General features: G+C 42.5%; 3 protein-coding genes across 7 annotated transcripts; 1 reads left to right on the plus strand and 2 right to left on the minus strand.

Annotated features, from left to right (window-relative positions):
* Positions 1-90: 90 nt before the first annotated feature.
* On the minus strand, positions 91-4,534 carry lrrc47 (leucine rich repeat containing 47). The gene is made up of 7 exons (XM_019862938.1): positions 3,923-4,534; positions 2,328-2,771; positions 2,076-2,192; positions 1,856-1,971; positions 1,444-1,546; positions 1,252-1,341; positions 91-913 (listed from the first exon to the last, which is right to left on the minus strand). The coding sequence occupies exons 1-7, from the start codon at positions 4,532-4,534 to the stop codon at positions 692-694; spliced, it is 1,704 nt and encodes a 567-aa protein (XP_019718497.1). The 3' UTR covers positions 91-691.
* Positions 4,535-4,561: 27 nt separating this feature from the next.
* Positions 4,562-24,819, plus strand: cep104 (centrosomal protein 104). 2 transcript variants are annotated; one of them, XM_019862935.1, is made up of 22 exons: positions 4,562-4,890; positions 5,717-5,843; positions 6,594-6,767; positions 6,876-7,014; positions 7,777-7,839; positions 9,918-9,994; positions 10,566-10,734; positions 11,253-11,408; positions 11,505-11,726; positions 12,793-13,008; positions 13,129-13,296; positions 14,034-14,201; positions 14,768-14,944; positions 16,799-16,996; positions 17,755-17,823; positions 18,595-18,688; positions 19,412-19,484; positions 19,601-19,709; positions 19,771-19,909; positions 20,581-20,648; positions 21,710-21,797; positions 23,029-24,819. In XM_019862935.1, the coding sequence occupies exons 2-22, from the start codon at positions 5,731-5,733 to the stop codon at positions 23,163-23,165; spliced, it is 2,817 nt and encodes a 938-aa protein (XP_019718494.1). In that variant the 5' UTR covers positions 4,562-4,890; positions 5,717-5,730; the 3' UTR covers positions 23,166-24,819. The 2 variants fall into 2 exon arrangements, with proteins under 2 accessions (XP_019718494.1, XP_019718495.1); XM_019862936.1 differs by having other exon boundaries at positions 4,563-4,890; positions 18,595-18,682.
* An 85-nt stretch (positions 24,820-24,904) lies between these two features.
* Positions 24,905-26,938, minus strand: b3gnt7l (UDP-GlcNAc:betaGal beta-1,3-N-acetylglucosaminyltransferase 7, like). 4 transcript variants are annotated; one of them, XM_019862943.1, is made up of 3 exons: positions 25,778-26,938; positions 25,551-25,613; positions 24,905-25,166 (listed from the first exon to the last, which is right to left on the minus strand). In XM_019862943.1, exons 1-3 carry the CDS (start codon positions 26,643-26,645, stop codon positions 24,958-24,960), a joined length of 1,140 nt encoding a protein of 379 aa, XP_019718502.1. In that variant the 5' UTR covers positions 26,646-26,938; the 3' UTR covers positions 24,905-24,957. The 4 variants fall into 4 exon arrangements, with proteins under 4 accessions (XP_019718502.1, XP_019718501.1, XP_019718503.1 ...); XM_019862942.1 differs by having other exon boundaries at positions 25,054-25,204; positions 25,386-26,937; XM_019862944.1 differs by having other exon boundaries at positions 25,099-25,166; positions 25,551-26,936.
* Positions 26,939-26,986: the final 48 nt, after the last annotated feature.

Here is a 26,986-nt window from a genome sequence, read left to right on the forward strand (position 1 = left end):
TAAAATTAAAAAAGTGACACCTTGTGACTTCAACATGTTTGTTAATTAAATCAAATGACAAATCCAACAAACGGAACCATGACTTTTGCGAGAGCTTAAACATTACATTCAACTTTATTTTCACTGAAAGGAGTTTAATTCCAGTTGCTCACCATTATACTGAGCATCTTGACTTTGAAAACTGTATGGGTTAGCAATGTTAAATGGCATGTTCATGTGACGATCTTTGAATCGTGTGAAATATAGTAACCTATCGCAGTTCATTTTGCGGCCTTTGGAATTTCTACTTGGAACATAATCTTTATTTATATAGATGCAGTGTGTTCTTGAATTTTACTCAATAGCTGCAAACGTAGGGCAGCAAGGGGACAGTTTGGTTGCCATGACCGCAAAAAATACAATTCAGTGTCATTGGAAATATATCAGGTGCTGCATTACATTCTTGCTCTGGTGCACAATCTATTGTTCAGTTTAAGATGGAAACGATTGAATTTGCATTGTAACTACAACAGCTTTTGTTTGTATCTTCACGGATACATCAACTTTAAAATGAGTTACAGCAAATGTCTGAGTCTCGAATGGGGTTTAAGTGTCAGGGTGATTTCAGGTTTAAAAAAAAAAAAAAATGGGGAGGGGGTTGTCCAGTTTGCATTTTCGGAACTCCACCCTCGTGAAAAAGTGAATTACGCTACTACCAAATGACTGTCAAGTTGGGGATGTCTTTGGAGAGGTCTGTCTTGGATGGGTAGACCACCTTCAAGTTCCCATCCTGGTCAACAGTTCGGACCTGCTGGATGATCAATTCACTGCAGGCGTCCGTGCTGGTTGTCTGGCCTGGTGGTGCGTCCCCTTCTTCGTCAGACCCTGCTTCCTCTTGATGCTCGACCGTGAACTTATTCAACTCTGCCATTTTCTGCAAGGAAACAGTAACAGGTGAACTGAGGTCAGCGGGAAAAGTACTAGATTTTTGCTTTTAAAAGCAAGAACACTTTGCTCAAAATGGTAAAATTGTAATTTAACTACATATTGCAGCAGTTAAGACTGAGGCCAGATCACTGCAGTGTGTTTACCCCAATAGTGCCTCAATGTGTTTAAATAAGTATTTTTGAACTAAAATCAGCATCTAAATAAGTCTCGTCTATAAATCTGCAGTGGAAGTCATAGGCAAAATAAAGCTACTGGGACTACATTCCAATTTACCGCAAAGTATAAAATTCTTAAAACTTTGACATTTCAGCAAAAAAGGCTTACTGCAATCAGAGCGTCCATAACATCTTTACAGGTCTGCAGACTATTTGCGCTCGTCACTTCCAAGAACAACTCTTTGGTTGTCTTCTTGATCTGTTGAGGACAAGCAAGAAATTATTTAGGTCAACCATGCTGGACAATTTTCACTGCGCTCCTTTACACTTTTGTAAATCCGATATCGCGTGAATGACCCACCTTGGTTTTCTCACTGTTTGTGATGGGCGGGAATGAGATCACGTGGCCCTCTGCATCCACAATACAGGGATACAGTGCTTTTCCTTGCAGAAGCTGCAGGTATCTGGAAGAAGGTGGTAAGCATGTATTGCCTTTATTCAAAATGGAAAAAAAAATGAAGGCCGTTGTGACATGTCAGACATAATTGAGCTGTTGGAGAAATATATTGGACAAGCTGCAAAAAGAGGATCACGGGAATTTAAAAAGCCTATTCACCTCTGTTCAAATGCCAAGTTAGTGTGATAAAACCCTTATAACTCAATTGAAATATTCAGAATAAATAGAAGTAAAAATAACCAACTTGTTTGCATAAATGCGCACACCCTCTCAGAATTGTGACACGGATGTTGTGTGTGACGCTTTCAAGACTGACTTGTGAAGACCAGTGACGTTCTGCCTCTTCTTCTGCTTCCTCAGCTCGTCAGCTTCCAGCTGAAGATTCCTTATCAGCTCGACGGCTGTCATCTCCCTGCGACCCAGCGGCACGATCTGAAGAGGAGGGAAAAAAAATTAGCTCCTAATCTGATCTGATAAGACTTTGATGAGTTTTTTTTTTCACTGTGAGAATTGGACAGGGTTCGATATTCGCCTACTTTGAGCTGCGTGGGAGGTTTGGCATCATACGCCAGTGGAGCTTTGAGAAGCTGTACATCATGAGTGGCGATGGTCGCGATGGTCCTCTTTCCACATATGTCATCATGAAGTTTTGTCTGAGGGAAGGATAACAAATGTTTAAAAAATGAAAAGAGAGATAATTGTATCTGAACTAATTGGTGCGCACAATTAGGTTGCTGCCAATGCCTGTATTGCTTAAACACATCCTGACTTATACCGAGTCGACCTACCTGCGCCACCAGGAACCTTTTAAGAGAATTTCCAGGTTTCAGGATCATGCCTCTGACCACACAGCACACCAAGTAAGGCCGTACATCCTTCACCTCCGCGCTCACTCGGACTGTGAGCGCCTCAGGCGTGTCGGAAACATGGAGAACCCTCACCACCATCTTGCTGATTTCTTCCAACTCATCTTGTTCTTCCTCCCTCTTCTTCTTTTGCTTCCTCTTCCTGTCATTCACGCCCCTCCCCCTATCCACATCACCTCTCTCCTCTCCCTGCCTTCCTTTCCCTCGGAGGTAGTCGAGAATGGACTTTGTCTGGCAGCCGTTCACCATCTTCTCCAGGCGCTTGTCATTCAGCTTGTTGCCTCTGAAGTTGATCTCCTTTAGCTTGGGGCAGTCGCTCAGACTGGACGGGATGTCGCTCAGCTGGTTGTTTGAGAGGTCTAGCACCTGAAATGGCGGACACGAGTAAGGTCACAGATCGACTTTAGCTCTTTGAAATAAAGGAGCAACTTCACATGCTGGTAAGAACTGTATTGGAGAATTGTCATGCTAATGCTATTTTACAACAATGTTAGTGGCCAAATGGTAAATGCTAAATGGGCTGTCACTTGTATTGCGCTTTTCTACCTCAGGTACTCAAAGTGCTTCAAACCGTTACCTCATTCACCTACTGATGATGAAGCATCAAGAGCAACTGGGTTCACACAATACTATAACTGTATTTTTCCCCTTGTAATATTGTGACTACATTGTATCTTTATTCTTCTCACATTGCATGACCTCTACCTCGCATTCGTTATTTTTTTTACTTCTGATCACTTTTTTCTCAACTCAACTGTATTTATATATGAGTACTTAAAACAACCACCGCTGTATAGGAGCTGCTCAAGAAATTATGACTTATTCTTTTATTAACTTTTTTTTCATATAGCATTGACTTGTCCTCATAAAACTACTTTTTTTTTTTGTAAAATTGTTTTTTCTTTGATAATCAGAATAACATTACAGTACTGCCAATGTTCCAGTAATTCCAACATTATTGTGGTGAACTTTTACTCATACTACACCTTCACTTATATAAAAATAACACCAAGACATTTGCATGTAAATTACTCATCATTCGATGGAAAATAACTATGTATAAAAGTAATTTTAGATAGGTAATGAATATAATATTAAATAAATTGATTTTTCTTTTTCCTGGATGAAGAATGCGTGATGCACTGATAACAACGCAGTGGTAGAAAAGTGGGAATGTGCACACAACTTACTTCCTTTTCATCTTAACCTAATGCAGGACACTGGTGTGTGACACCTGCCTACCGTTTGGGCCTGGCAGTACTACTATTACTAGTGCAATACTTTACTAGTAAGATTGAAATGCGTACTAGTCGGTCAACAGTGGCACTAGTAGTGAGAAAAGCGTAATTATACTAGAGCTGATGAAGAGCGTACTAGTTCACGGATGGCAATCAAATAATTGCTTCTTACGAATCTCAGCCTCCTTAACTCTGGTCGCTTCTTTGTCACTAATGGACGCACATATACAGTAATAAACAACGTTTTTTGTGATCGCGGCGAGACTTTCAGTGCTTCACCTTCAGGGCTGCTAACTTGTGAATATCCGTGCCGAGCTCCACAACGGCATTGTCCGAGGCCACGAGTGTGCTGAGCAGATCCATGCGCTCCGAGTAGAGATCGCTCGGGAAGCCGGTGATGCAGTTTTTGGACATGTTGATGCTGCAAAGCTTAACACAGTGGCTCAGTCCGTCCGGAAGAGCTTCCAAACGGTTACAGCTCACGTTCAAAGTGGTTAGCTCGCGTAACTGCGTGATCCCATCCGGTAAAAGGACGAGGTTGTTCGCTGACAGGTCCAAAACTTTGAGGGACTTGAGGTTGCTGATGACATCCGGGATGCATGAGAGTTTATTCCTGCACAGGATGAGACTCTGAAGGTTTGTCAGGGACTGGATGTCCTCGTGGAGCTCCGTCAAACTCGGGCACTGGCTCACCTCGAGATAATTGAGCAGCGTGAGGGAATAAATGGCAGGCGGAAGTCCCCCGTATGATGAAATTTTCGTGTTGGCTGTAGGACCTTGCAAAACCAGTTCACGTCGCTTCTCCGTTGCTGCTTTCTCCACTTCTGGCCATGTTTTCGTGTCGTCCATGTTGGCGATTCGACTGCGGCGACCAAACGAAACAGGAAACATAAAGCTTCCGTTTAAAGCTTTCTGAATAAAAGCAATTATTCCGACTCGAATCCGCCCTTCGACCGGCACAAGGAGAATTAAAGTATGTAAAAATATAACGGTATTTAATTTGGATAGATAGTGAGTAAAATTATATGTGGTTTCGACACCATACCTTTACACCTTGTCTTTATTCTGAAAGTTTAGCTTGAGTATCCGCTTTACACGTCTTTCGTCAAATCACAAACGCAGTAAGTGTGAAACTACATGGACCACAATGCATTGCGGTGCCATTGCGCATGCCCTCACAGGTTGTCGCTTGTGGTGATGAGGATGAGACGCTCGTACGAGGTGTCAAATTTACGGTGATGTTCAAGGTAAGCCTTATTTGAACGCGCCAAATGATGCCTCTTTTGTCCTACCACTGGTTAAAACGTAAAGCAGTAACACTGGAAGATACAAGTTAGTGTAATTAATTTTGAGTTAGCCCAACAACGTCACAACACAGCTCAGCCATGTTGGTCTGTGGAGTAGTAGTTGACAGTTGGTAAACCCCCCCCTCTGCGTCCGCGCGCCGATCGTGTAAATCCGCGTCGAGAAATTGTACGACTCAGCAAGTATTTCTATTTCATTACCACGTTCGGTACCACCATTAAAACATCATCTTCTCGTACAGTATTCGGCTACGAAATAGTCGACATAATAGTAATTTCAGATAGGAAATCCATCAGTAGTGTGTAATAGTTCGTTAAAGTGCGTTGATCGCGTCTAGTACATAGTGTGTAAGTATGTGCGCCATATTTCAAAGGTTTAAATGAAACCAATATTATTAGACAGGTATTTTAAGGACGATTCCTGTGATATAAGTATCATTTTTCTGTGACAAAGTTAAAGAACGTTATGACTGTTTAAAAGCAGTGAAAATGAATCGAAGCCAGCGTCTTAATTACAATCATTTGGGGTCAGGAGTTTAGTTGTGACTTTTTTTTTGTGGAATCCGAGTAGATACAAAAGGTAAATATCAGCATAACAAAACAAAAAAAAAACAAACCAAAACACAACATTTTACTAATTTGTACAGAAAGGTATGTGTATGGATTTTATGGACCTAAATTGGCAACACTGAAATGTCATCATTCACACGAAAACTTTTGTCTCCAAATAATACAGGATGTATGTTACCTGTCTTGTTTGCCTTTGCAGGATATGGTAGAGGGATGTCCAGGAAGATAAAATTTATTGTACTCAATTCTTCCAGTCATGAGGACAACTTCAGTGCTCAGGAGCTCATTGTCCATGCACCCACTGTCAGTGGTTGGAGATCTAGCAGGTGACACATCAACACGCCACTGATTCTACAGCTTCAAATGACTGTTATCAACACTGGTTACATCGAAGGATTCCTAAAAATCAAATTAGAAAATGCCATTGATCTGCATTACATCTGTATCTTATTTTACGGACCCTAACATAAACGAAACAGACAAATATTTGCATTTAGCTCCAAGCTGATTAGCTCCCAACACCGCTTACAAATGTAAAAAGAAGCTTACTGCATTATTAAAAACTAAACTAACAAAGCCAGATGTCGTGTTTAAAAAGGGGAAAAGAAGGCTTGACAAAGGCAGTTGACACCTTTGCTGTCATACAGGTGAAAAAAATTAACGGCTATGTATTAACGCGCTTACTGCTTTTGCTTCTATGCTACCGCTACCTTGTGAGTGTTCGATTTCCCACTCTACAGTTATCATTACCCATGTCCTCTTGACCAGCATGGGTCAACTTTTTTTTTGTGGCAGACAACAAAGCCTACGAAAAAAAAAAAAAACACTTTAGTGGACTCAATACGTTTATGATGCTCACTGAGCCAAAGTTTGGCGTGGTTTGCTATTGACTCACATATTTTAGTGGTTTCAATGGCAAGTTTTTAGTTGTTTAATTTTTTTTAAATCGTATGTGTGAATATATTGTTGTCCATTATTAAATTTAGAATTTTGTGATGTCTGTATGCCCGCCGGAATGATAGGACAGTTTGATTTGATTTGACTCATGGGTCAAACTTGATGCAATTGTTCCACAGGTCATGTAGCTACCCTCAGCACATCACCCTCCAGCTGGTGGAAAGAAGTCGCGTGAAGAAGCTGCAGCTGCTGGCCCACCATTACCTGGTCCCAGCTAAGGTGGAGTTCCACATAGGAGACAGTCCTCCAGATCCTTGCACATCACCGCTCATTGGCCAGCTTCACAAGCTCGGGTGAGACTACCGAGGATGATTTGAAACTCATTCATTTCAAAACTGTTCAATAACATGTTTCACATCACAAAATCAACACAATTTTGATGCAACTCTGATTCTCCGCAGCTACGTGTCTCTGTCAGACAACGAGAAGACCGGCTTTAGAGCTCGGGAGCTGAAGTCAGTCCATTTAGATGCCGTCGGAACATACCTGAGGATAACGTTCCACAGGAATCATGCTAACCGTCACAATCGCTATAATCAGGTAAATGAAGCTATGAGAAAGATGTCACAGTCAGGCTTCCTCAGTTTGCTGAGTGAAAGTTCTGCACGCTCTTGGGATTTTGGCATTTCTATGACCAGTTCTGAAGCTGATGATGGTTGAAAGGATAAATCATCTTTCCTTTGGTACATATTTGTAGATTACACCTTTGTTTGTGCAGTGTCATGAATACATAACGTCCACTTTCAGGAAGTTAAAAGTGTACTTGATGAAAGTGTAGTCACAATAACAAAGCCACGTCAGGGTTCATCACCCAACATGAGTATCTTGCTATTTCTAGTTGGGTGGAAATGTGGGTATGTGAGGTATGGTGGGTTCCGTTTTGCTTTCTCTCATCTGTGGTGTCATGCACATACAGATTAGAATGAATGCTTATACATGCATGTGTGCGCCGGGGTAGAAATCTGTGCAGTGTGTAGGGAAAATAATTGTGCACTGAACATTGAATTCATTTTAGTTTTTCGATGATTGGTCGTTTTTCCAAATTTCTTTTATTTCTTTATTTATTTTTTCAATTCATTTCATTTTATTTGATTATTAATACTATTGGCGGAATGGTGCTAGACCGGTTAGGATGTTCGCCTCACAGTGGGGATGTTGTGGGTCGAATCCGGGCCCGGCCTTCCAGTGGGGAGTTTTCCTAGGCCTGCGCGAGTTTTCTCCGGGTATTCCGGTTTCCTCCCACATTCCAAAATGTGAATCCAATGAACAAAAAACCCCTCAGACATTTATTTGGTGTTTCAGGTGGCTTTGGTGGCCATTAACGTGCTGGGTGATCCCCTGGATGAGAGTGCTTTTCACACTGTTGTAAGTATCAACTGTTATTGAACCTATATTTGTTCGGCAGTGGGTGGCGCTGTTGTGCTGCAGCTTATTTGCAGACAGTTTCCTGGCAGCAGCTTCTTTGATCAGTTCAATTTTTTTACATTTTAAAGGACATGGCCATATAAAATAAAACCATATAACACAAGGATCCTGCAGAGCCTTAAAAAGTCTTCAAAGGTATTGAATCAATGAATCTAAAAACAAGGCCTTTTGTGGCAGGAATTGAGCTTTCTAAAGTCTGAAAATATGTTAACAAATGGGAACTGGATTTAATGATTATAAATAGTTTCAAATATCTGAGGAAAAAACATTCTTTAATTTTATTTATTTATTTATTTTTGAGAATGTCTTTGATGGTAACATGACACAATGACAACAGCGGAGCCAACAAAAAAGTGATGGGGATTTAGTCGGGACTATTAAGAATAGGGCCGGCACGGTGGTGACTGGTTAGCACGCCTGCTTCACAGTGCAGAGGTCCTATTCCGGCCTTCCTGCGTGGAATTTGCATGTTCTACCCTAACTTTCGTGGGTTTTCTCCAGGTACATCCATCCCCAAAACACGCATGGCAGCTTAATGGAACACTAAATTGTCACGAGGTGTGATTGCGAGTGAATGGTTGTTTGTCTAAATGTGCCCTGGCTGGCAACCAGTTCAGGATGTACCTCGCCTACTATCCGAAGACAGCTGGGATAGGCCCCAGGCACAGCGGTTACCAGAGTGAACAGCTTCTCGTGTTATCAGACTACAGGTTATCATGATGCATGAAAGGGTAAAGAGCAGAAGTACGTCCATTATGTCCTGTCGTAATTTTAGACTACACCTGACATTGTGAAATTGGTCTTCCAATGGCGTTAAAAAGCCTGAGATTTATGCCTTGAGCTGTCGGAACCTTGGAACATCATTGTGAGGTTTCTTTTCCTTTTTGTTTTGTTTCGTTCGTTTGCTCCCATTTATAAATTGAAGACTCAATTGTCCAGAGTTGTGATTGCTTGTCTCGATACATTATATGTGCCCCAGTCCACGGTGTACCATGGCACTCCCGCAGCCAGCCACCCACTACCTATATGAGAAAAAAACTACATAGAAAATGGATGGTTTTTGGCCCGTAGGTGTAAATCATGAACAAATAGTTGTTGTAGTAGTAGTAGTAGTGTCCTTATATGCAGTATGTTTAAATGATCAAGGTGACAAGAATGTCGTAATGAGATACAAAGAGAAGTTAGTACGCACTCACACAGAAGCGAGAATTTTAGTTAGTCCATGTAATCAGATAGCTCTACAGGGGTACGGAGAACACAACCTCTAAACATGCGACCCCCACGCACGGACCCCACTCCTCTCTCTCTCTCTCTCTCTCTCTCTCTCTAAAAAAAATCTCTCTCTCTCTCTCTCTCTCTCTCTCTCTCTCTCTCTCTCTCTCTCTCTCTCTCTCTCAGTGGCATGTAAAGACACTAACACAGACCCACACAGATTCCAACGAACAAGCAGTGCATTGTTTTTCTTGCTAATCTGACTAAAGTCCTCCATCAATATAACTCAGGAATGACGGCAGGTATTTATCTCAATATAAAATTAAGGGTAAAAATATTTTAAATTGAAATTTCATAAATAAATCATTCCGGAATAGGTTCATTGTATACTTCATTAGAGAAGCAAATACGAGCAAATAAACAGCAATCTCTACCGTTCAGTCAAATTCATACCTTTATGTCTGTACCATGCATCCCTACCATTTCCTATGATAGATTTACAAGTTGACACCATCTTTGAGGAAAGAGAGAATCTTACCTTTTATTGATGGAATATTAGGACATTTTAAAATGACAGATATGGTGGTAAGTACAATATTTACCTTATCCTTGTCATGAATTTTAAAAAATTCTCACTGATAATTTTGTCTTCAAATAAAAGCTCCTGGGTCAGTTTTAAGTCAGTAATGGCAGAAGACAATAATTCAGCACCATATAACAAGGGGTATCCTGTGTGTGTGTGTGTGTGTGTGTGTGTGTGTGTGTGTGTGTGTGTGTGTGTGATTTGTCCATCTGTTTACCCCCAGCCAAGCAGAGAGCAGCTGATTGAACACTACCTCAACGGCACCCAGCTGGAAGCCGCCTTGGATGCGACCCTCGCAGGGTGAGACTCGGCCATTGAACCCCGGTGTCTTTGTCCCGTGACAATAATACTTAACAACGAAGAGACGAGACGACCAATAAGGCATTCACGGTCACTTGCATTTCAAGCAGGTGGTAGGCTAAGGGTAGAGCATAACATTTTTCAAAATGTTTATTTTATATACAGTATATACATTATCTATCTATCTGTCTGTCTGTCTGTCTGTCTGTCAGTCAGTCAGTCAGTCCGTCCGTCCGTCCGTCCGTCCGTCCGTCCGTCCATCAGTCCGTCCATCAGTCCGTCCGTCCATCAGTCCAACCATCAGTCCAACCGTCAGTCCAACCATCAGTCCAACCATCAGTCCAACAGCCCACCCACTCGTATATAGAAAGAGAGATAGGACTGTGAATCTAATCCACTGTGTAGGACTGTGTTCACAGCCACAACAGCGCAAATGACCGTTTCTAACTGCGCTCGTCTGCAAAAATACCAAAAGAATGAAAATTCCACCCATACAATTAGACTGCGCTTTTCACTAGACTTGCGCTGGGCATGAAAATGGAGCCTGATTTGTTCTTTTTCTTGAACGCAGAAAATATGACTCCACATCCCCCTTGGATGACCTGGCTTTCGACATGTATCAGGACCCTGAAGTGGCCTGTATCATCCGCCAGCTGGATCAAAAAAAGCAGGATATGGTTCATCAGGAGAGATTTGAGCAGGCCAAGTATCTGAAGCAGGCCATTGCCGATCTTCAAAAGGTATTGTATGTGTGCCTGGAAAAATGTGCAACAAAATTTAGTAAATATCTATTAAGTAATGTTTAAACCTGTAATTTTTGTAGAGATATAAATTCATATCAATTAATGCTTCATTTGCCTATATCTTAATATCATATTTTCTATACTAGATCTGATATTGTTATATCATTGTTATTGTAATAAATATAAATTACTTGCTTGTTTGTTAAACAAGCTTGTTTGCAAACAAACTTCGAATGGGAATTAAAAAAAAAAAAAAAATAGATATACTGTATCTCAACGGCTCCGATCACCAAATGGAATTCCCAAGACTAGCACATTTCAAATTCTTGTTAATTTAGTTATTGTTTGATATAATGGTTAAATAAATAAATTAATCGATCAATCAAGCAGGCCTGTTTGGGCCACAGTAGGAACTGACTACGTTTGGTTTGGAGAACTTCAAGACAAATAAGATCAGTTGTTGTGGAGCCATGTTTGCCTGATTTGGCTTCCTGATGAGACTTTTACTCATTCAGGCCGGGGAGCATTTGGCAAGGCTTGATGTGGAGAAGCAGTGTGCGATGGAAAAGGAGGAATATGACCTTGCCAAGAAAAAGAAGGATGAAATGGATGGATACCGGAGGAGTGTCTACCAGCAGCTGGAGGTCCACAACCTCTTTGATATGGCAATGGTCAGTCACCAAACACAGATAGTAGCACTCCATTCGCTATGCCTTTTTTAGGGGGTATTTTCCAAAGTCACTTCTGCTCTTTTGCGTCATCTCTAGATCACAAGTGCATCAGAATCGTGTCCATCCCAGGAGGTTCCATCAATTCTTTGTCCTTCAGCCCGCCCCTTGCTCCCCACCAAGCCCTTTGACCCGAAAAGGAAAGAGAAAGCTCTTTCAAAATCTCCACAGAGCTCTCTGTTAGACTCGGACACACTTTTACCTAAATGGAGCAACCCGCCTGACTCACCTTGCGCCTCGTCTGAGCTTCAAAAAATGCATGTAAGTGCCACTTTATCTTTGCTGGAAAAACACACACTGTGAAAACAGAACCTCTAAGGTTGAACACAATTCTTCATGGTCCTCCCTGGTACACCCCCTGTTTCAAATTTAAAATTTGCCCCATATAAAAACAAGTAGGATTAAAATACAAAACAAATTAAACATTGTAAAACAAAAAATATCCTAACCAATATTCAATCTCGTTTAAAAAAAAAAAATGGTTTCCCAAATGGCAAGAAGAGTATTTTATATATATTATACAGTAGCGCCATTTTTAATACTCTGGTCTTCTTCGGAAACATTCGGGTAACTTCGGTGCATATCTGGGAGTCTGTTCTTCTTTATTTTTGAAACTCACATGTGATTACACCAGATTTCTGCTGAGGATGACACCACACACACACAATCCATTTAAAACTGCCTGATCTTTTTTCTTTGTCTCTCACGGATACTGTAAACATCTTGTAAGCTTTGAAAAATCCTTGTGTGTGTACCAGGCCTTTGGAGGCATGCAGATAGATTGTGGGATTCTTTTTACGTTTTCCTCCCTGCCTCCTGAGATCAGCCCATCTGCAGGTTTAAGTTTCTCGATTTAATTAAAAGTCTGCAACAGGTGACTGACTCTGGCAGCTGCCATTGTAGCTTTAAGACCGATCTTTGAGTCGGGTTTGAGGCAGCCCATTGCCAATTGGCCCTGGAGGCAGAGCACAACAGGATTTATTGGATGGTGCAGAGTGCAGGGCGATTATGGAAACAGTATCAATTATGATTCTTTGGATTGATATTGAAATCACAATTATAAAAAAAAACAATTATTCATTGATTTCAAAATGTTGTTTTTATTCAGTTATCAAAAATCAACCACTTTTCGATGGCCGAACTCCTCCCACACACAGTTTTTGTCTCAGCAACCGCCGAATAGAAAATAGATGTCTTTTTTCCTTGAAAAAATGTACACGTTTTACTGTGTGTTTCTGTTGAGACCAAATCACAGCAAGTATAAGAAATACACACAAGATCACAATATTTGCTACTGCAGTATATTTCAACAGATTTCTCTCATTAGTTTAGCAGTGTGGCTTATGGCGAGAGGCACCTGCCAGCCCTGCTGAAAAAGGACCAGCCAGGGGAGGCCATACAGAGCCCTGCAATGGAGCACTCTGTCCTACTTGACACCCAAAGTAGTCTCCTTAGCCCTGAGGTGGGCGCAGAACCAGAGCCCCTATCGGAAAAGGCTCAGAGAGAGGCTGGCCATGCAATAGAGGTCTATGGAGAAAGTCTGGTAAGAGACAGAAAAGGAGAAAAACTTAAGTCACCGCTAAGTGATTGAATTGGAAATACATCTCCATTGTGTCTATGTTGGGCATCTAATCATTTTCTTTCCTTGACTACTCTTTTCCAGGTCGCAAGGGCATATTCTAAATCCTGGTCGAATAGAGAGGATGCACTCCTGGCTGTGCACAAGAAGCTTTTGGAGGTACCCTCCACGATGACCAAAGAGGAGCTGAGGAACATGATAAGAGCTGCAGTCTTCTTGGTCAAGAGGGCCCTCCCGGAGAAAGTTTCCTCTGTAACTCTTTTTCTTCCTTGTCTTTGTGTTATTGTCAGCATATGTTCTCTGCAACCCTGTTACAAGCAGAACTTATGCTCCTGGTTTTGAAGCATAATCTCTCGCACGCAACGGGAATAGTTTTTTTCCCTGTATCAACCTCCTCTCCCAGAGCTTGCGTCCTCCATGAAAACTGCCATCACAAAGATAGCGTTGTCACATCTCTCTCTGGTAGAGAGCCGCAATAATTCAAAATGTTATTTATTTTGTGACTTTGAACCGCCATGTACATAACTACATTCATACATACTGTACATTCTCCATTAGGGTGGTAACATAAATAGAGGTAATAGTTAAGTCAGCTTTGTCTGATTGTTTATGAGATCACTGCAGCCAGTGTTTGTAAAGTTTTTTTCTTTCTTTATTCATTTAGTTGGTTTGATGTATCCAGCTAAGGCAGTTGAGAAGAGATTCTCATTTGCAATGCCAACCTGGTTTCAGACAACAGAGTAAACAAAGCAGAATACATGCAAATGCCAATAAACATAGATCAAACTGTACAACGCGTTTATGGATATATTGTAATACACACACAAAAAAATCACTAACAGTACGAATAACTTGCTTATTTTGTGAGAATTAGCTGCCATTTTGGCAAAATGGCAATGTTGGCATTCTGGCAAACAAATAAAACCTGCTGCAAAAGGACTGCGAGTCACTCAGTCAAAATGAGGTGAATGTCTTCTGCCTCAACTTAGGTTTTCCAAGCCTCCTTGAAGTTGCTGTTCTTCATGTTGAGTCAGCCGATCCCAGGTCTGGGGAGAGCTGAAGTGACCTACTGTTTGGAGAACACTTGGCCCACCCTACTGGCCAGGACTGGAGACTTGACCAACCACCTCCGTGTCACTGCCACAGTCTGTATCCAGGTATTATATCACTATGACACTGCTCTAAAAACCTGCAACTGGGGTCGAAATACCAACTCTACAAATGTTTTAAAAAAGCACAATTGAAGTTCCACTAGTAAGGATAGCAAAGTTTTGTGAGGGCAAAATAGATGTTGCAAGTCATAAGCAAAATCCTAAGCACCAACTACCACCGAGAGTAAAGTCCAACGACATGCACCCCAGACACTTTTGTTCCTGTGAGGCATTTTCATTCATCTTTTGCTATCCTCTATTGCTTGATTGTGTTTCAAGCGTAGGATGCAACAGAACTTAGGTTGTAAACAACACATTTTTGTAACTGGCGTGAAGCCTGGCGTAGCATTAACATTGCGCAGAGGTTGGATGTTGGTAATATCGCAGTGGAGTGCAGGCCGATGGATCAGCAAGCGTGAGGGCTTTGCCATGATGGGGATGGTCTCAGCCAACTTCAATCATGGCCAATCTCGGCAGCTGCTTTCATTCCGTTGAAATATGGCACGCTAATCTGCAACGGACATGACTTGACTGTGGCTTCCAGTGCATTGTCTCTCTTGTTTGCCGTTTAGGAAATTGCTGTCCTGAAGGATGTTCGAGTCTTGCACTTTGTCCCTGTTGAGCTGGTGAAGCCTTTCAAATCCAACTTCCCCACACGTCTCGCTCAAAGTAGGGCCGAACTGCTCGAAAGTCTCCTGCCGAAGCTGGGCACAGAGAACTCTGGATTCACTGTGGAGAATGTAATGATGGTAAAGGATTTCATTTGATTCGTATTGATTGATTAATTTTTTTTTTTTTTAACAGTACTTGGACAATCTTTTATCTGGCTCTTGAAATACATAAAAATTCAAAATTTTGTCCCCAGCAAATTATCGTAGTATGTTGGATCATTTGAATTTTATCTGATTGTGATATATCATTGTAAAGTGACATTTTTTTTCACTAGTTTTCTCGACGAAAGGTGATGGTTCCACTTTTTTATAAGCACATAGAATTTTCATTTCATTCAATTATTCACACGACACTGCCTATTTTTAAAGACATTTACAAAAGCTTTTCCGCAACTAATTGAGTGGTAAAATAATTAACCGGTGTTAGAGAAGCCATACGCAGTCTGCAGAACCCTAAATTAACATGACTGTATGGTTCTCCATGTTGGCATCTTTCCTGCTGATTTTCCATTTCTTTTGGCTGAATTGCAACGACTGACTGAGAAGAGAAGCCGATTGTGCTGGTGTCACCTACCTTAATCAAACAGATAGCCTCTAAACTCCAATCATTTTCATCTCTTTAGCTTTCAACATTGACGTCTTATCCATGTTTTAACTGTCCACTGGTTGGCCCACGATGGACAAGCCAAAGCTTGCCCTTTCTTTTTACTTTATGACCTCTCACCCCTTTCAGCCCTCCTCCTGAATCTTTTATCAGTTGTCAGGCTTGCCACCAACTTTTTCCACACAGGTGGTGTTTGCATGTTTGCACATGCTTGCTTGTTGCCTTTGTGTGGAACGCTTCCCAAATTTACTCGGGAAACACTTGCAGTCGTGATTGAGCTGTGATGTGACTTGGAGGATGGTGGGGGCGTGGCGTTGTTGTTGGGTTTCTTTGGTCATGTCACATTAAACCATTCAGCGAGCAACTTGCAGACATGTGATAAGATTTCATCCTTGCATGTTAAATTTGCTAGTTAACTATAACCAAAGAAATTATTCGCCGTTATGGCCCAATAAAATCAAAAGGAAGGAACTCAGTCAATTAAACCACAAATTCTAAAACAATGTTAAGTTGCAGGAACTTGCTTCTACTAAATTCAGTAAATCCTAATTAATGGTGTTGTTCAGCAAAATCACTACTTTGAAAAGTGTTGTTAAAACAACAAACACACCTCTCTTTAACACAGCCCTTTCATGCGACAAATATATATCTGTCCACATACCACATGTCCATGTAGCCAGTGCTTGAATTTGATAGCCCAAGAGTGTGAGGGCAGGGATGGCTGCAACATTTTTTCCTTTTCCCACTACTGTTACCTGGGTGATCTGTTGAATGAAGTTCTGTAAGGGCTTAGCTTTGGGGCCCACTATGTAACAAAGTATCTGAATTGGGAATGGTTGCAGGAAGGGCGGACGGGGGGGCACGTCTGTGTCATTGCCGAGGTGTAAACATGTCATTTACAAATACGTTTATACAATATGAAGAAAAAAATGATTTTATGGTTGTTTGTCTCTTTGTGCCCTGCGATTGGCTGGCAACCGGTTTAGGGTGTCCCCCGCCTACTGCCCGAAGAGAGCTGGGATAGGCTCCAGCAGCCCCCGCAACCCTTGTGAGGATAAAGGCGGATCAGAAAGTGAATGAATAAATTAATGAATGAACACAAATTATTATTATTTTTTATTAAATGTGCTCATTAAATCCATTAATTAATCAGTTCGTTTTCAGACATTGTGGGACTTCTATCGTGCAAAAACCAAAGTCAATTTAAAAAAGTGTAGTGTGGAACAACGACAGACATTTTGAGCCAGGCCTTCTCTCAGCTCAAACAGAACATTAATATATAGTAAATGAAAACACACATTTCAGATTTTTTTTTTTTTTTTTCGCAGTTCTGTATGGCAGCGTTGGAGCATGGTGCATCTGCTGTTCGAGAGCTGGCAGTGCGCATCATCTTGTCCATGTACAAGCAGCACAGTTCGGCCGTTCTCAGCTTCTTTCCACCCCAGAATGCTGCTCGTAAGAACTTCCTTCACAAAACCTTATTCGATGGCTTTGCCAAGATCGACGGAAAGCTGGTGGAAACTCAGGCAAGATGTTCAATCTGTTTTCCTCGGCGTTCCGATCGGGGTTTTATGTTGCCCATTCTGAGACTGATTATCCATGAGCGAGGTCGGCGGATGCCGATCGTATGGATAAGCTGCCCATTTTTAAATTTTCGAGATGATTGTGAGCACGGATGGTTGTTTGTCTATGTGTGCCCTGTGATGGGCTGACAAGCAGTTCAGGGTGTACCCTGCCTACTGCCCGGAGAGAGCTAGGATAGGCTCGAGCACGCCCGCCACCCTCGTGAGGAGAAGCGAATTAGAAAATGGATGGATGGTTATGCTACTAAGGGGGAAAAAAAGGAAGAGGTTAAATTCCCCTATTTCAACCCACATCAAATCTAGTTTTAGGCCCTGATCAAATAATCGGCATGCATTTAACTATTGATGGTAGACTGTCATATAGTTTTGCTTGTATCCAAAATCCAATACATTCTATGTACTACATAGCGTATATAAACATTGGCTTTATAATGGATGACTGGCATGCTGAGTCACCCAGTGAGTAAGCGTAATTTGCACCATCATCATCATCAGAAAGCTAGCTAGCTCATCCACGTCAGTCGTCAACATAGATGCCGTACAACCTTGCTGCTCCCACAGTTTACCAAGCTTCAAGATGGTAGGGCACGGTCAGGTTACACTATTTATAATGAGAGTACAGTTAAAATAAACACAGACGATGAATGATGTATTGATGTTGTCACTAATTTATCCGGCCTATTATGGGTGGTGGTTCACAGGGTGGGCAGAAGGAGAAGGAAGAGATCCACTCTCTGCAAGAGCAGCTGGCTGCCTTAAAGGACTTGACAGTAGGTGGAGTTGTCATCAGCCCGCAATTACATCACACCATGTAAAGGCATCAAATTAACATTTATAACGCCACTTGACTCTGTAGGCCAGGAGTGTCCAAACCTTTTCGTTTTGAGGCACGCATACAGAAAAATGGAAGGATGAAAGGGCCACTTTAAAATTCATCATCCTTGAAACATGCTAAAGTCAGTCTAGAAAGCCATTATATATTGTTTGTATTGCCCAGTTAATTTCATCAACTGCAGTAGGGTGTTTTTCAGTTACTTGAGTATCGTTAACATGATGCCTTCATAAATCAGCCATGGAGCACAGAGTTGAAGAAACAATTTTTGCCTCGAAAATTCAATTACCGATATCTTTATTCACTCCAGTGCTTTGAAGATAAATTGTGTTATTCTGTTAATCATTGGTTTGTTTGGGTTTTCTTTTTTTAATCTTCGAATAAAGCGAAAAGTTCTACAGTACACCTTCGCTTCTCACTCTGCCCACCTTCACCTTTTTAACTGACCTTGTGGACCATGTCAAATGTCATTTTTTTGGATCATATTTTTTAGTCATCTCGTGGGCCCCTGCAATTTTGATTGCGGGCCGCAAATGGCCCCCGGGTCGTAGTTTGGACGTGCATAACGGCTCTTTTGCAAGTATAGCTTATGTACTGTATTCAAATAAATCAAGTCAATCAATTTGAATACTTATACAATACAATGCAATACTTCATCTTCTTTTGGATTGTGACCATCCATTCACCTGTGGGGTGTCTTTCGTTCAAGGAGAGCGACAGTAAAAGTACCAAAGGACAAATGGCCAAGAAAGAAGTTCCTAAAGTTGAGAGGGGATCTCAAAAGACTGGTAAACAAAGTACCGGTATGTGGCGTCAAATCCAGTTCTGTTTCATGCCTTTCAACTGTTTGTTCTTCAACCCCTTGGCTTGGTTTGGAAAGTGTTGATGGCCTCAAATATGACCTGTCCACTGTGGATTGCTTTGACAACTTCCTGCAATCCATGACATCTTTATTTCGAGAGCGCTCTCACTACAGCTGCAGCGCTAACAAAGCGCTTTACAGAACATTAAACATAATAACAGTAAAACAACAGGAATACACACCATAAAAGGAGTTGTTAAGGTCATCATTGCTATCATTTGGCCATAAATGTGTATCTCTTTTGCATCGATTTGTTTGTTTTGTCTCCCCAGCAACATTAGAAACTTACCTTCACACCTCAGCACCCAAAAAAAAAAAAGACATTAAACTTTATAGACGTATAAACCATGAATCACCTGTCAACTATTTGAGTTTGCCCAACTCAGCTTTATTGATTAAGCACTTAAAAAGCAAGGGCTGCAACAAAATGTACATAAATAAAAATCAAAACACGCAACACAATAAGTAATGCGTAAACCAAACCAATTCATTCATTCATTAATAATTCTTACTTGAAACCCACAGTGGCAACAAATATTGTTTGAGCGCAAAACATTTGGGGTCATTTTACATTGTTTGAATGTTCACCTATCTTGAAGGCGCAAAGAGTTTGAAGTTGTGCTGTCCAGTTGTAAGTGACAGGCGTCATCTTCTTGATTTACAGCAGTTCTGAAATTGTCACAGAACAAGTCACCGCCCACAGTAGAGGTCCACCAATCTATCGCATACCTGGATAAGTAAGTGACTTCGATTTCGGCATTAGCCTCTTTAGCTGACCACGACAGTGCAGGAGATATTCCAGATTTGTGGCTGTCATAATCTAATACTTCAGTTCACTTTTTTTTTTTTCCAGCTTGTGTATATTCTGCGGCAAAACTGATGGTTCTTTCACCGAAGATGGATTAGACCTTCACTACTGGAAACACTGCCCCATGCTGCGGCGCTGTGATGAATGCAGACAGGTAAACTGCCATGTGAACAAAGAGTCGTCACTCTTTTAATGGAGGCTTGTTGTGTTCACAGGTAGTGGAGATCTCCAGCTTCACAGAGCACCTACTAAACGAATGTGAAAGTAGGTCCAAATTCAGCCAGTGTCTGCGCTGCTCGGAGGCAGTGGCCACTGAAGAGCTGACCCGACACGTCCAGGGTACCACTTGCAAACGTGAGCCTCCCTTGGAAGTTTTGGATGACTGGTGGGATTGTGATTTTTGCAATATCAAAGCATCCAAGCCTTCAGTGAAAAATAGGGTTCTGTATTTCATTCTTCCTTCTATTTTCTACACTGGGCATCCTCAATAAGGTCGTGGGTGAGCTGGAGCCTATACAAGTTCACTTTGCGGCGAGAGGCACGGCACACAATGGACTGGTTGCCAACTCATGACAGGCCACATTAGACAAACGACATTTTGGCTCAAAGAGAATTACACAGGTTAGAACATCGACATGGCAGTGGTTCCTCTGTGACATAAACAGAAAAAAAGACCCGATCCTCTGCCTTATTGCTGCTTACTGGCTACACTTCTAATGTTCTTACAATTAAAAATGGACATTGGAAGACTCTTAATCTGAAACGTAAACCATATGTCAGTATTAATAATTGACAAGTATGAGTCACGCCTTTGTGGAATGTTTGGCTTTGTTGTGCCCCCCAAAAAAAGACCATTATTCTTGACATTATTGGATTTCCGTTCATGCGACCTGATGAATTAGATGTTGTAACGAAGCTTATATTGGAAAACCTGTCTTTCCTATCAGATTTTCATTTCCTCTCCAGTGTTTTAGGGATTCTGTTTACCTGTAAAGTAGCTTATAGGTGTCACATTTCTGTTTCAGCCCCCATCTCAGGTAAACGCTCCAGCCATTGCCCTTTGTGTCACACCAACTTTTCACCGGGAGAAGAGGTAAGATTCTGCATGAGTATGTCTTCTAAACCAAGTGAGATGCCAACATCCCTTAAAACTTTGGCGGGGTTCTTTAAAGTTTGGGTGTTTAGATTTTAAGAGTGATGGGAAGGACTTAGCTCGGTCACCCGTGAACTTGGTTTGATGCAAATGTAAACAAAATGAATATTAGCAAGGGCCTCCTACACTAAGACCAACAACGTTTCACAAAACGAGGGCTTAGAATTCACACCGTTGGCATTTCCGCTCCACCATCAAACGTGAACTAGTGATTGTCAAAGTAAAAGATCAAACAGGAAGTAAAACACTGCCATTGCTGACACATTTAACCGTTTCAGCCATAGTGGTTACGACAGTGGACAGCTTATCGTGTCATCGGGTTACAGGGTGCATGAAAGGGTAAAAGACTTCAAAAGAGGAGACTTCTTTGTTCCTTTGTGTACTTCTTCAGTCTTCCTCTCAAGTTGAAGTCACTGTAGTAATATATAAAAGTAATAAAAGGAGCTAAATCTCCACACCGTCTTTAAGGGTGTTCAATTAAAGGAGCGGAGATAGGAGGAAGAGGACACTTGATTTTGTACAGGTAGATTGCTTGTGCAGACAACTATGGCACAAATGATTGACGGTTAAACTTGGGAAATACCTAATTGTAAATCAAGACCCTAAGTAGGGGTGGAGTCAATCTTTTGTCTGATCAGCGGGATTAAGTCTTGCCAGAGTGCTGAATCTTTTGCATGAATAATGACTTTTTTTTGTCTTTCCAAGTTGAAAATGTACTTTGCTGTGAGTTCACTCAAAATGAACACGACATGCCTTCTTCTCTTCACGCAAACACACCCTTCAAAGTTGCTGAGGGAGGGGGGGGGAAAGAATTATGAAAAAGTCGCACTCTGGCTGCCAGAGCCCTGAACGTATGCCATGAAAGGCCGCAGTGTTGTCGAAGGAAGGAGGGCGGCCATTCTGCCAGTGACTGGATCTACAGTTGCTCGTGACCGTCCCCGATTGAAGGCCCCCCCAGGAAAGGAACTGAACTCACTGAGCTACTTTTGTACCTGTTGCAGGCCTGGAAGACTCACCTCACGGGCAGTGAGGGCTGCAAACAAAACTCACGTAGGGCCACGGAGTCCCAGAGAACCAAGCCAGCACAAGGTGAAGCATTCATACCCACTTGTCCACACACCCACCATCACAGCAGAGCACTGCACCCTGTGAAAGCGCCTTAAAAAGTGCACGTTTTCCCAATTTGGCTTCGGCACTGAGTGATAGAATGTACCTTGCTAGCTATTAGCACGTATTGATTGAAATGCTTCAATTGTGATTGCCATTTCTCATTATGTTTTTAGAGCCGCATGAGAGGCCACAGAAATTTGAGTAATCACAGTTGTCAGTCCAGAAAAGGATACATGGCGAAGAGTTCTTGTTGTTCCACTTAACCAAAATTAACACCAGGCCATCTAGTGACTGCTCTTTTTGGGTGTTCAAAGGAATGTAAATTGATTAGGGTCCTGTCTGCGTGGTTTCTCAGGCCACGGGTGGTTTATCTTAATTGTGCTCTTTCACAAATTGCTCTGGAAATGGATCGGGTTGGATTAAATTGGGTAATCTGGGCTCATCAGTGGAAAGAGACGATGGTCAACCATGAAATTGATTTAATTCTCAGGGTGTACCTCAGGGAAAGGGGCGCAGGTAAGCCACCAGGATGACAACATAGTGAATAGTTGCGTTTTTGTGTGTATCTTAATTTTATTATTTTTTTTAACATACTTTAACCAGAATACCCCAAAATAGGAAGAATCCTCTCTTAGATGTGATATTATATTTTTTCCTTGCCCTCTTATGGGGTTTTGATCAGGGGATGTTGTTAGTATTTTTCAACTGTGGGCTTGTAAAAACCCTCTTTTGTGGTTATCGGCGTGGCAAGTATGACTTGTTGTCACCAAAACGACTTCAGGGATGTGCTAGGTAGCATAAAGCAATTTTAAAGTCTGAAATGGTGAGTGTAAACGTGTCCCCGCAAAGACTTGGTTTTTATTTTCACTCGTCGCGTCTGCACATTGTAACTGAGCTGCGGAATTACACTTGTCAATAATAAACCCAATTCCAATGACGTTGGGATGTTGCGCAGATGGTTGTAATTTTTCATATGTTGTATTCAAGTAAAGTTTTATACAGTACTGCTGTTGATGTTTATTAGTAGCCACTGAGCCGAAAGGTGTTTTTCTTCTTTGCCTTCAAAGCACAGGAACTCAGCCAATTCAAAATGACACCATTGTGTTTCTGCTCTTTTAATTGCTATGGTGGGGGGGCTTTGTTTTGGCAATAAAGAAAACACGAGACGAGGTCTTTCATCTCCATGGTGGGGCTCTCTGTTTGCGTCCAGGTAAGGCTGTCGCTAGTACAAAGGCCACGCACACCTGGTCGATGGGAACCCGAGGTAGAGCCAGGCCTTTTGGAAGAGGCAGTCGGATCCCCTCTCTGGCACCGCTGGCTCGAGGACGTACACCTGGGAAGCATTGATCGTTGACAAAGATTCTCCTCCTTGCTGTAGAGCAGGGGTGTCTAACTCATTTTTTTGTCGTGGGCCATTTCGCAGTTACGCTTTCCCTCTGAGGGCCGGTGCAAAATCTCAACGTTATTTATTACCCATGCCATTTGACATTTTGTACGGATTTTAAGCAAGAATCATGACATGATTTGCTCCCGCGGGCCACATAAAATGACGTGGGGGGCCGGATCTGGCCCCCGGGCCTTGACTTGGACACCATGCTGTAGAGGATCCAACAGTGTCATTCATGATGTTGCGGTCCTGCTTTTCACCAAAGACGCGCTTTTGGAAAAGTCCATTTAGGTTTTATGCCATATAATTTTAATGACCTACCGGTTTGTCTCATTTGACAATATCATTTAATAATGACTCACAAAATTCAGTTTCAGAACAATTACTCAATTAAAACGGAGCAGGTACAAGACAAACTTGCATTGGTGGAGAGTTGAGCAAGGTTGCACGGCTGAAGTGTGGCATATGGCTAATAGAACCAGCCGTGTCTGGCGTACACCGAGATAACCTCGGATGACATCATCAGCGGTTATTTTGTCAGACCTGACAAAGGCCTCCTACTACTCGAGACGCAGATGCTACTATACAGCTGTCAAAGATATACCGCATGACCCGGTGGCATTCCCTGCCACAAAAAGAAATCCCTCTTTCGGGAGCACAAAGTGTTGCTGTATTAAGTGAACTGTGCAAGACGAGTTGCGCCTTTTAGCAACACTTTGCATCACTGCTAACGCTTTTGGTTGGATCAATGTAGATGTTTTTGTCTTTGTCTAGGTCTGTGTGTACTCTCAGGTCCATAAATATGGAGGCATGGCTCTAACCACCATCGCAATAGATTTGGAACGAAACAAACAAGCTGTGCTTTTACTGCCGACTTTCATCTTTAATTTGAGGGTATTTACAGCGAAATCGGTCGAGCGGTGTAGGAAAATTGTATGTATCGCGAAGAGCATTTCCCTTCAGTTTCGTCTTCGGCAGGTGGAATGGATGCTTCGTCAGATTCAGGTCAGGTGATTGACTTTGCATGACATTCCACTTTGCATTCAAAAACTCTTTGGTTGCTTTTGTAATATGCTCCGGGGCATTGTCCATCTGCACTGTGGAGTGCCGCTCAATGAGTTCCGAAGCATTTGTCTGAATTTGAGTACGTCATGCATGAAACACTTCAGAATTCATCCTGCTCCTTTTGTCAGACAGGTTATATCATCAATCAATACAAAGGAACCAGTTGCGCTGGCAGCCATATGTGCCCACCTGGACATGGAAGAGCGGAGCAGCCAATTGTCCCATTACTTTTGGTCCCTTCAAAAAGTGTGAGGCATATCATAGACAAACTGTTGCCATTGCTACTCTGCTCACCTGATTTGGATGTAAATACCCTCTGATTAAAGCGGAAAGTCTGCCGTTAAGAGTTTTTCGCATTTCAAATCAATTTTCATGGTGCTTTGAGGTAAAAAGATGAATATTTTGTCCATGTACCAACATTTATGGACCTGACTGTAAGTATGTAGTAATTGTAATGTAGGTTTTATACCATGTACATCATTGTGACAATGATTTTTTTTCTGCAAAGGTATCAGTGTTTAATTAAATAAACATGAATTTATAACACCGGTTTGGATAGATTTGTTGACTGTGGCGTTATTCCCAAACAGCCTGTCTCTGTTCATGAATCAAGACAAGTCACTTTTAACAGGGGTGAACAGACCTTTAATTTTTATTTACTTTGTAAAATAAAACAAAAAACGAATTTCAGACATTTTGGTTTCCTTTTACCCTGATTTTGTTGACTGCACAATGAAACTCTTGCAAAATTTTAAGGCACAACAGCCACTCAACTTTTTGGTTTCGTTCTTGATCTGTGAGGCTCAAACTTGAAATGGCACTGAGAATTGGACGGTAGAGTTGTGTCGTAGTGGTTTCCCAAACGTAAAAAAGACTCCAAACTGTGGACAGATTCACTGTGGAGCAAACAAACAAGTCTGATGTTGCTTCATAATCAACTCAACTGTATTTATAGAGCACTTTCAAACAGCCATCGCTGCATACAAAGTGCTGTACATGGAACAACTAACATATACAACAGGAAAGCAACAAATTGGTAACAAAGACGGTAGAAAGCACCAAACGGCAAAACCAAGAACAAATCTGAATCATGCTGAACATCAAATGCTCTGCTTTCATACATAGATTCTTGCATTGTCATGTCAAAAAGAGGCCGCCTGTGCACAAACCAGTTCTTCATTGTGCACCAGGCTCCACATCTTGAGGAGCTCCTGGGCGCTTAGTTTGTGCACCAGAATGAGGTTCTTGTAAAAGCACGGTTCGCTGTTCATGGGGCTCGCCCGGCGCATGGTAATGCCGAAGGTCCTGAAGCCGGAGTGCATCTCTGGGCTCAGCTGGAGCCTCTGCAGACACATGCCCAAAAAGACATCATCAATAGGGTACAGTTCCAGATCCTCTGAGACCACAAAGAGCCTCCTGGCCAGCTGGGAGGACATGAGGAACCCCCCTCCTCCCACATAAGGAGGGTATGGCTTATCAAAGAGCTCCCTGGGAATGTAGTATTTACTCTGTTTATTCCGGATGGGAAAGCTCCTGTACATGGTGTGCCCCACAAACAGGGTGGTCTCCTTGTGCTCCTCCACCTTGAAGCCGATGAGGTCCAGTAGGTTGTTGGTGTTCACAAACACGTCGTCATCCCCTTTGAATATAAACTGCACACCCGGGCAGTAGATGTCGAACCATTTGAGAAAGTTGACCTCTTTCAGGGTCAAGTTCAAAAAGGTGTCCATGAAATCCCACTGCAGGATGTCCTCGTAGATTTGGTCCTCATACTCGATCAGCTTTTGTAGGTTCTTGGTGTCTTTGCCAACGGAAGGACTGCCCAAAAGAAAAAGGGTCTTGATGCTCTTCCCTTCCGCTGTGTACTCCCTGCCCCAGGTTTTGCGCACCGCCTCGCGGCGATCGTGCTGCTCGATGATGGACTTGACCACTATGAGGAGGTGCACCTCTCCTACCGTGGCTGCGCACTTCTCAGGGTGGTTGATGAGCATCGGGAAGTACCTGCAGTGCCGATGCAGTACGAACTGGTGAAACCTTGGGTCTAACCTCCGGAACCAGTCTGTTGTCCTGACCGCGGCGTCCTCGCTGCAGTTAAGCACCTGCACGTCCCAGAAAGGAGCGCTGCGATTGGAGTGCGCCCCTGGCGCGCTGGGAACCGTCACATGGTTATGACTCGCCAAAGTAGGCTTGCTGCCTTTCTTCCACCCAGAACACCCCTCGCAAGAGCCGGGGTGCCGCGTGTAGGAACCCGTGGTGTCCTCGGGGAATTTGAGCTTGTGGAACAGGAGGAGAGAGGCGAAGAACAGAGAGAGGCTCAGAACGGGCTTCAGCAGACCGCTCCGCTTTCTTCGGAAAAGCAGCTTCATGATGTTCATCCCAGTGGTCCACGGATCGCCAACGCTTCACCTTGGACCACCATCGTGATGCCTTCTCAACTGTGGGTCTCTCGTCTCCAGCACTCCCTCTCGTGTTATCCCCCACGACCCCTGTGCAGCCGGATAACAGGATGCGCTGTCACCGAGGTGGTCCCGGGGCTTTCTTTGGCCATGGTGGCGTTGAACTGGAGACGCTGCGGGGCAATCGAGAGTGGGGAAATGCTGTGGGCCCCGTCACATGGGCCCCGAACGTCTGTACTCGGGCCTGCGAACACAAGCACGCAAACATATGGACCCACCCCCGTTCTACTCACTCCCCTCCTCCTCCCAAATATATCCTC

The sequence above is a fragment of the Hippocampus comes genome, unplaced genomic scaffold, assembly GCF_001891065.2.
Source record: "Hippocampus comes isolate QL1 unplaced genomic scaffold, H_comes_QL1_v1.1 scaffold1, whole genome shotgun sequence".
Classification (NCBI taxonomy): domain Eukaryota; kingdom Metazoa; phylum Chordata; class Actinopteri; order Syngnathiformes; family Syngnathidae; genus Hippocampus; species Hippocampus comes.

What these genes read in the sequence shown, in the direction of transcription:
- lrrc47 (XM_019862938.1), bottom strand. Translation starts at nt 4,534, where the DNA reads ATGTTTCCTGTTTCGTTTGGTCGCCGCAGTCGAATCGCCAACATGGAC. An exon ending in AACCTCCCACGCAGCTCAAA is followed by an intron (nt 1,972 to 2,075) that starts GTAGGCGAATAT and finishes CCTCCTCTTCAG; the next exon opens with ATCGTGCCGCTGGGTCGCAG. An exon ending in AACGTCACTGGTCTTCACAA is followed by an intron (nt 1,547 to 1,855) that starts GTCAGTCTTGAA and finishes ACCTTCTTCCAG; the next exon opens with ATACCTGCAGCTTCTGCAAG.
- cep104 (XM_019862935.1), top strand. Translation starts at nt 5,731, where the DNA reads ATGTCCAGGAAGATAAAATTTATTGTACTCAATTCTTCCAGTCATGAG. An exon ending in AGGTCTATGGAGAAAGTCTG is followed by an intron (nt 13,009 to 13,128) that starts GTAAGAGACAGA and finishes ACTCTTTTCCAG; the next exon opens with GTCGCAAGGGCATATTCTAA. An exon ending in TCCCGGAGAAAGTTTCCTCT is followed by an intron (nt 13,297 to 14,033) that starts GTAACTCTTTTT and finishes GCCTCAACTTAG; the next exon opens with GTTTTCCAAGCCTCCTTGAA.
- b3gnt7l (XM_019862942.1), bottom strand. Translation starts at nt 26,645, where the DNA reads ATGAACATCATGAAGCTGCTTTTCCGAAGAAAGCGGAGCGGTCTGCTG.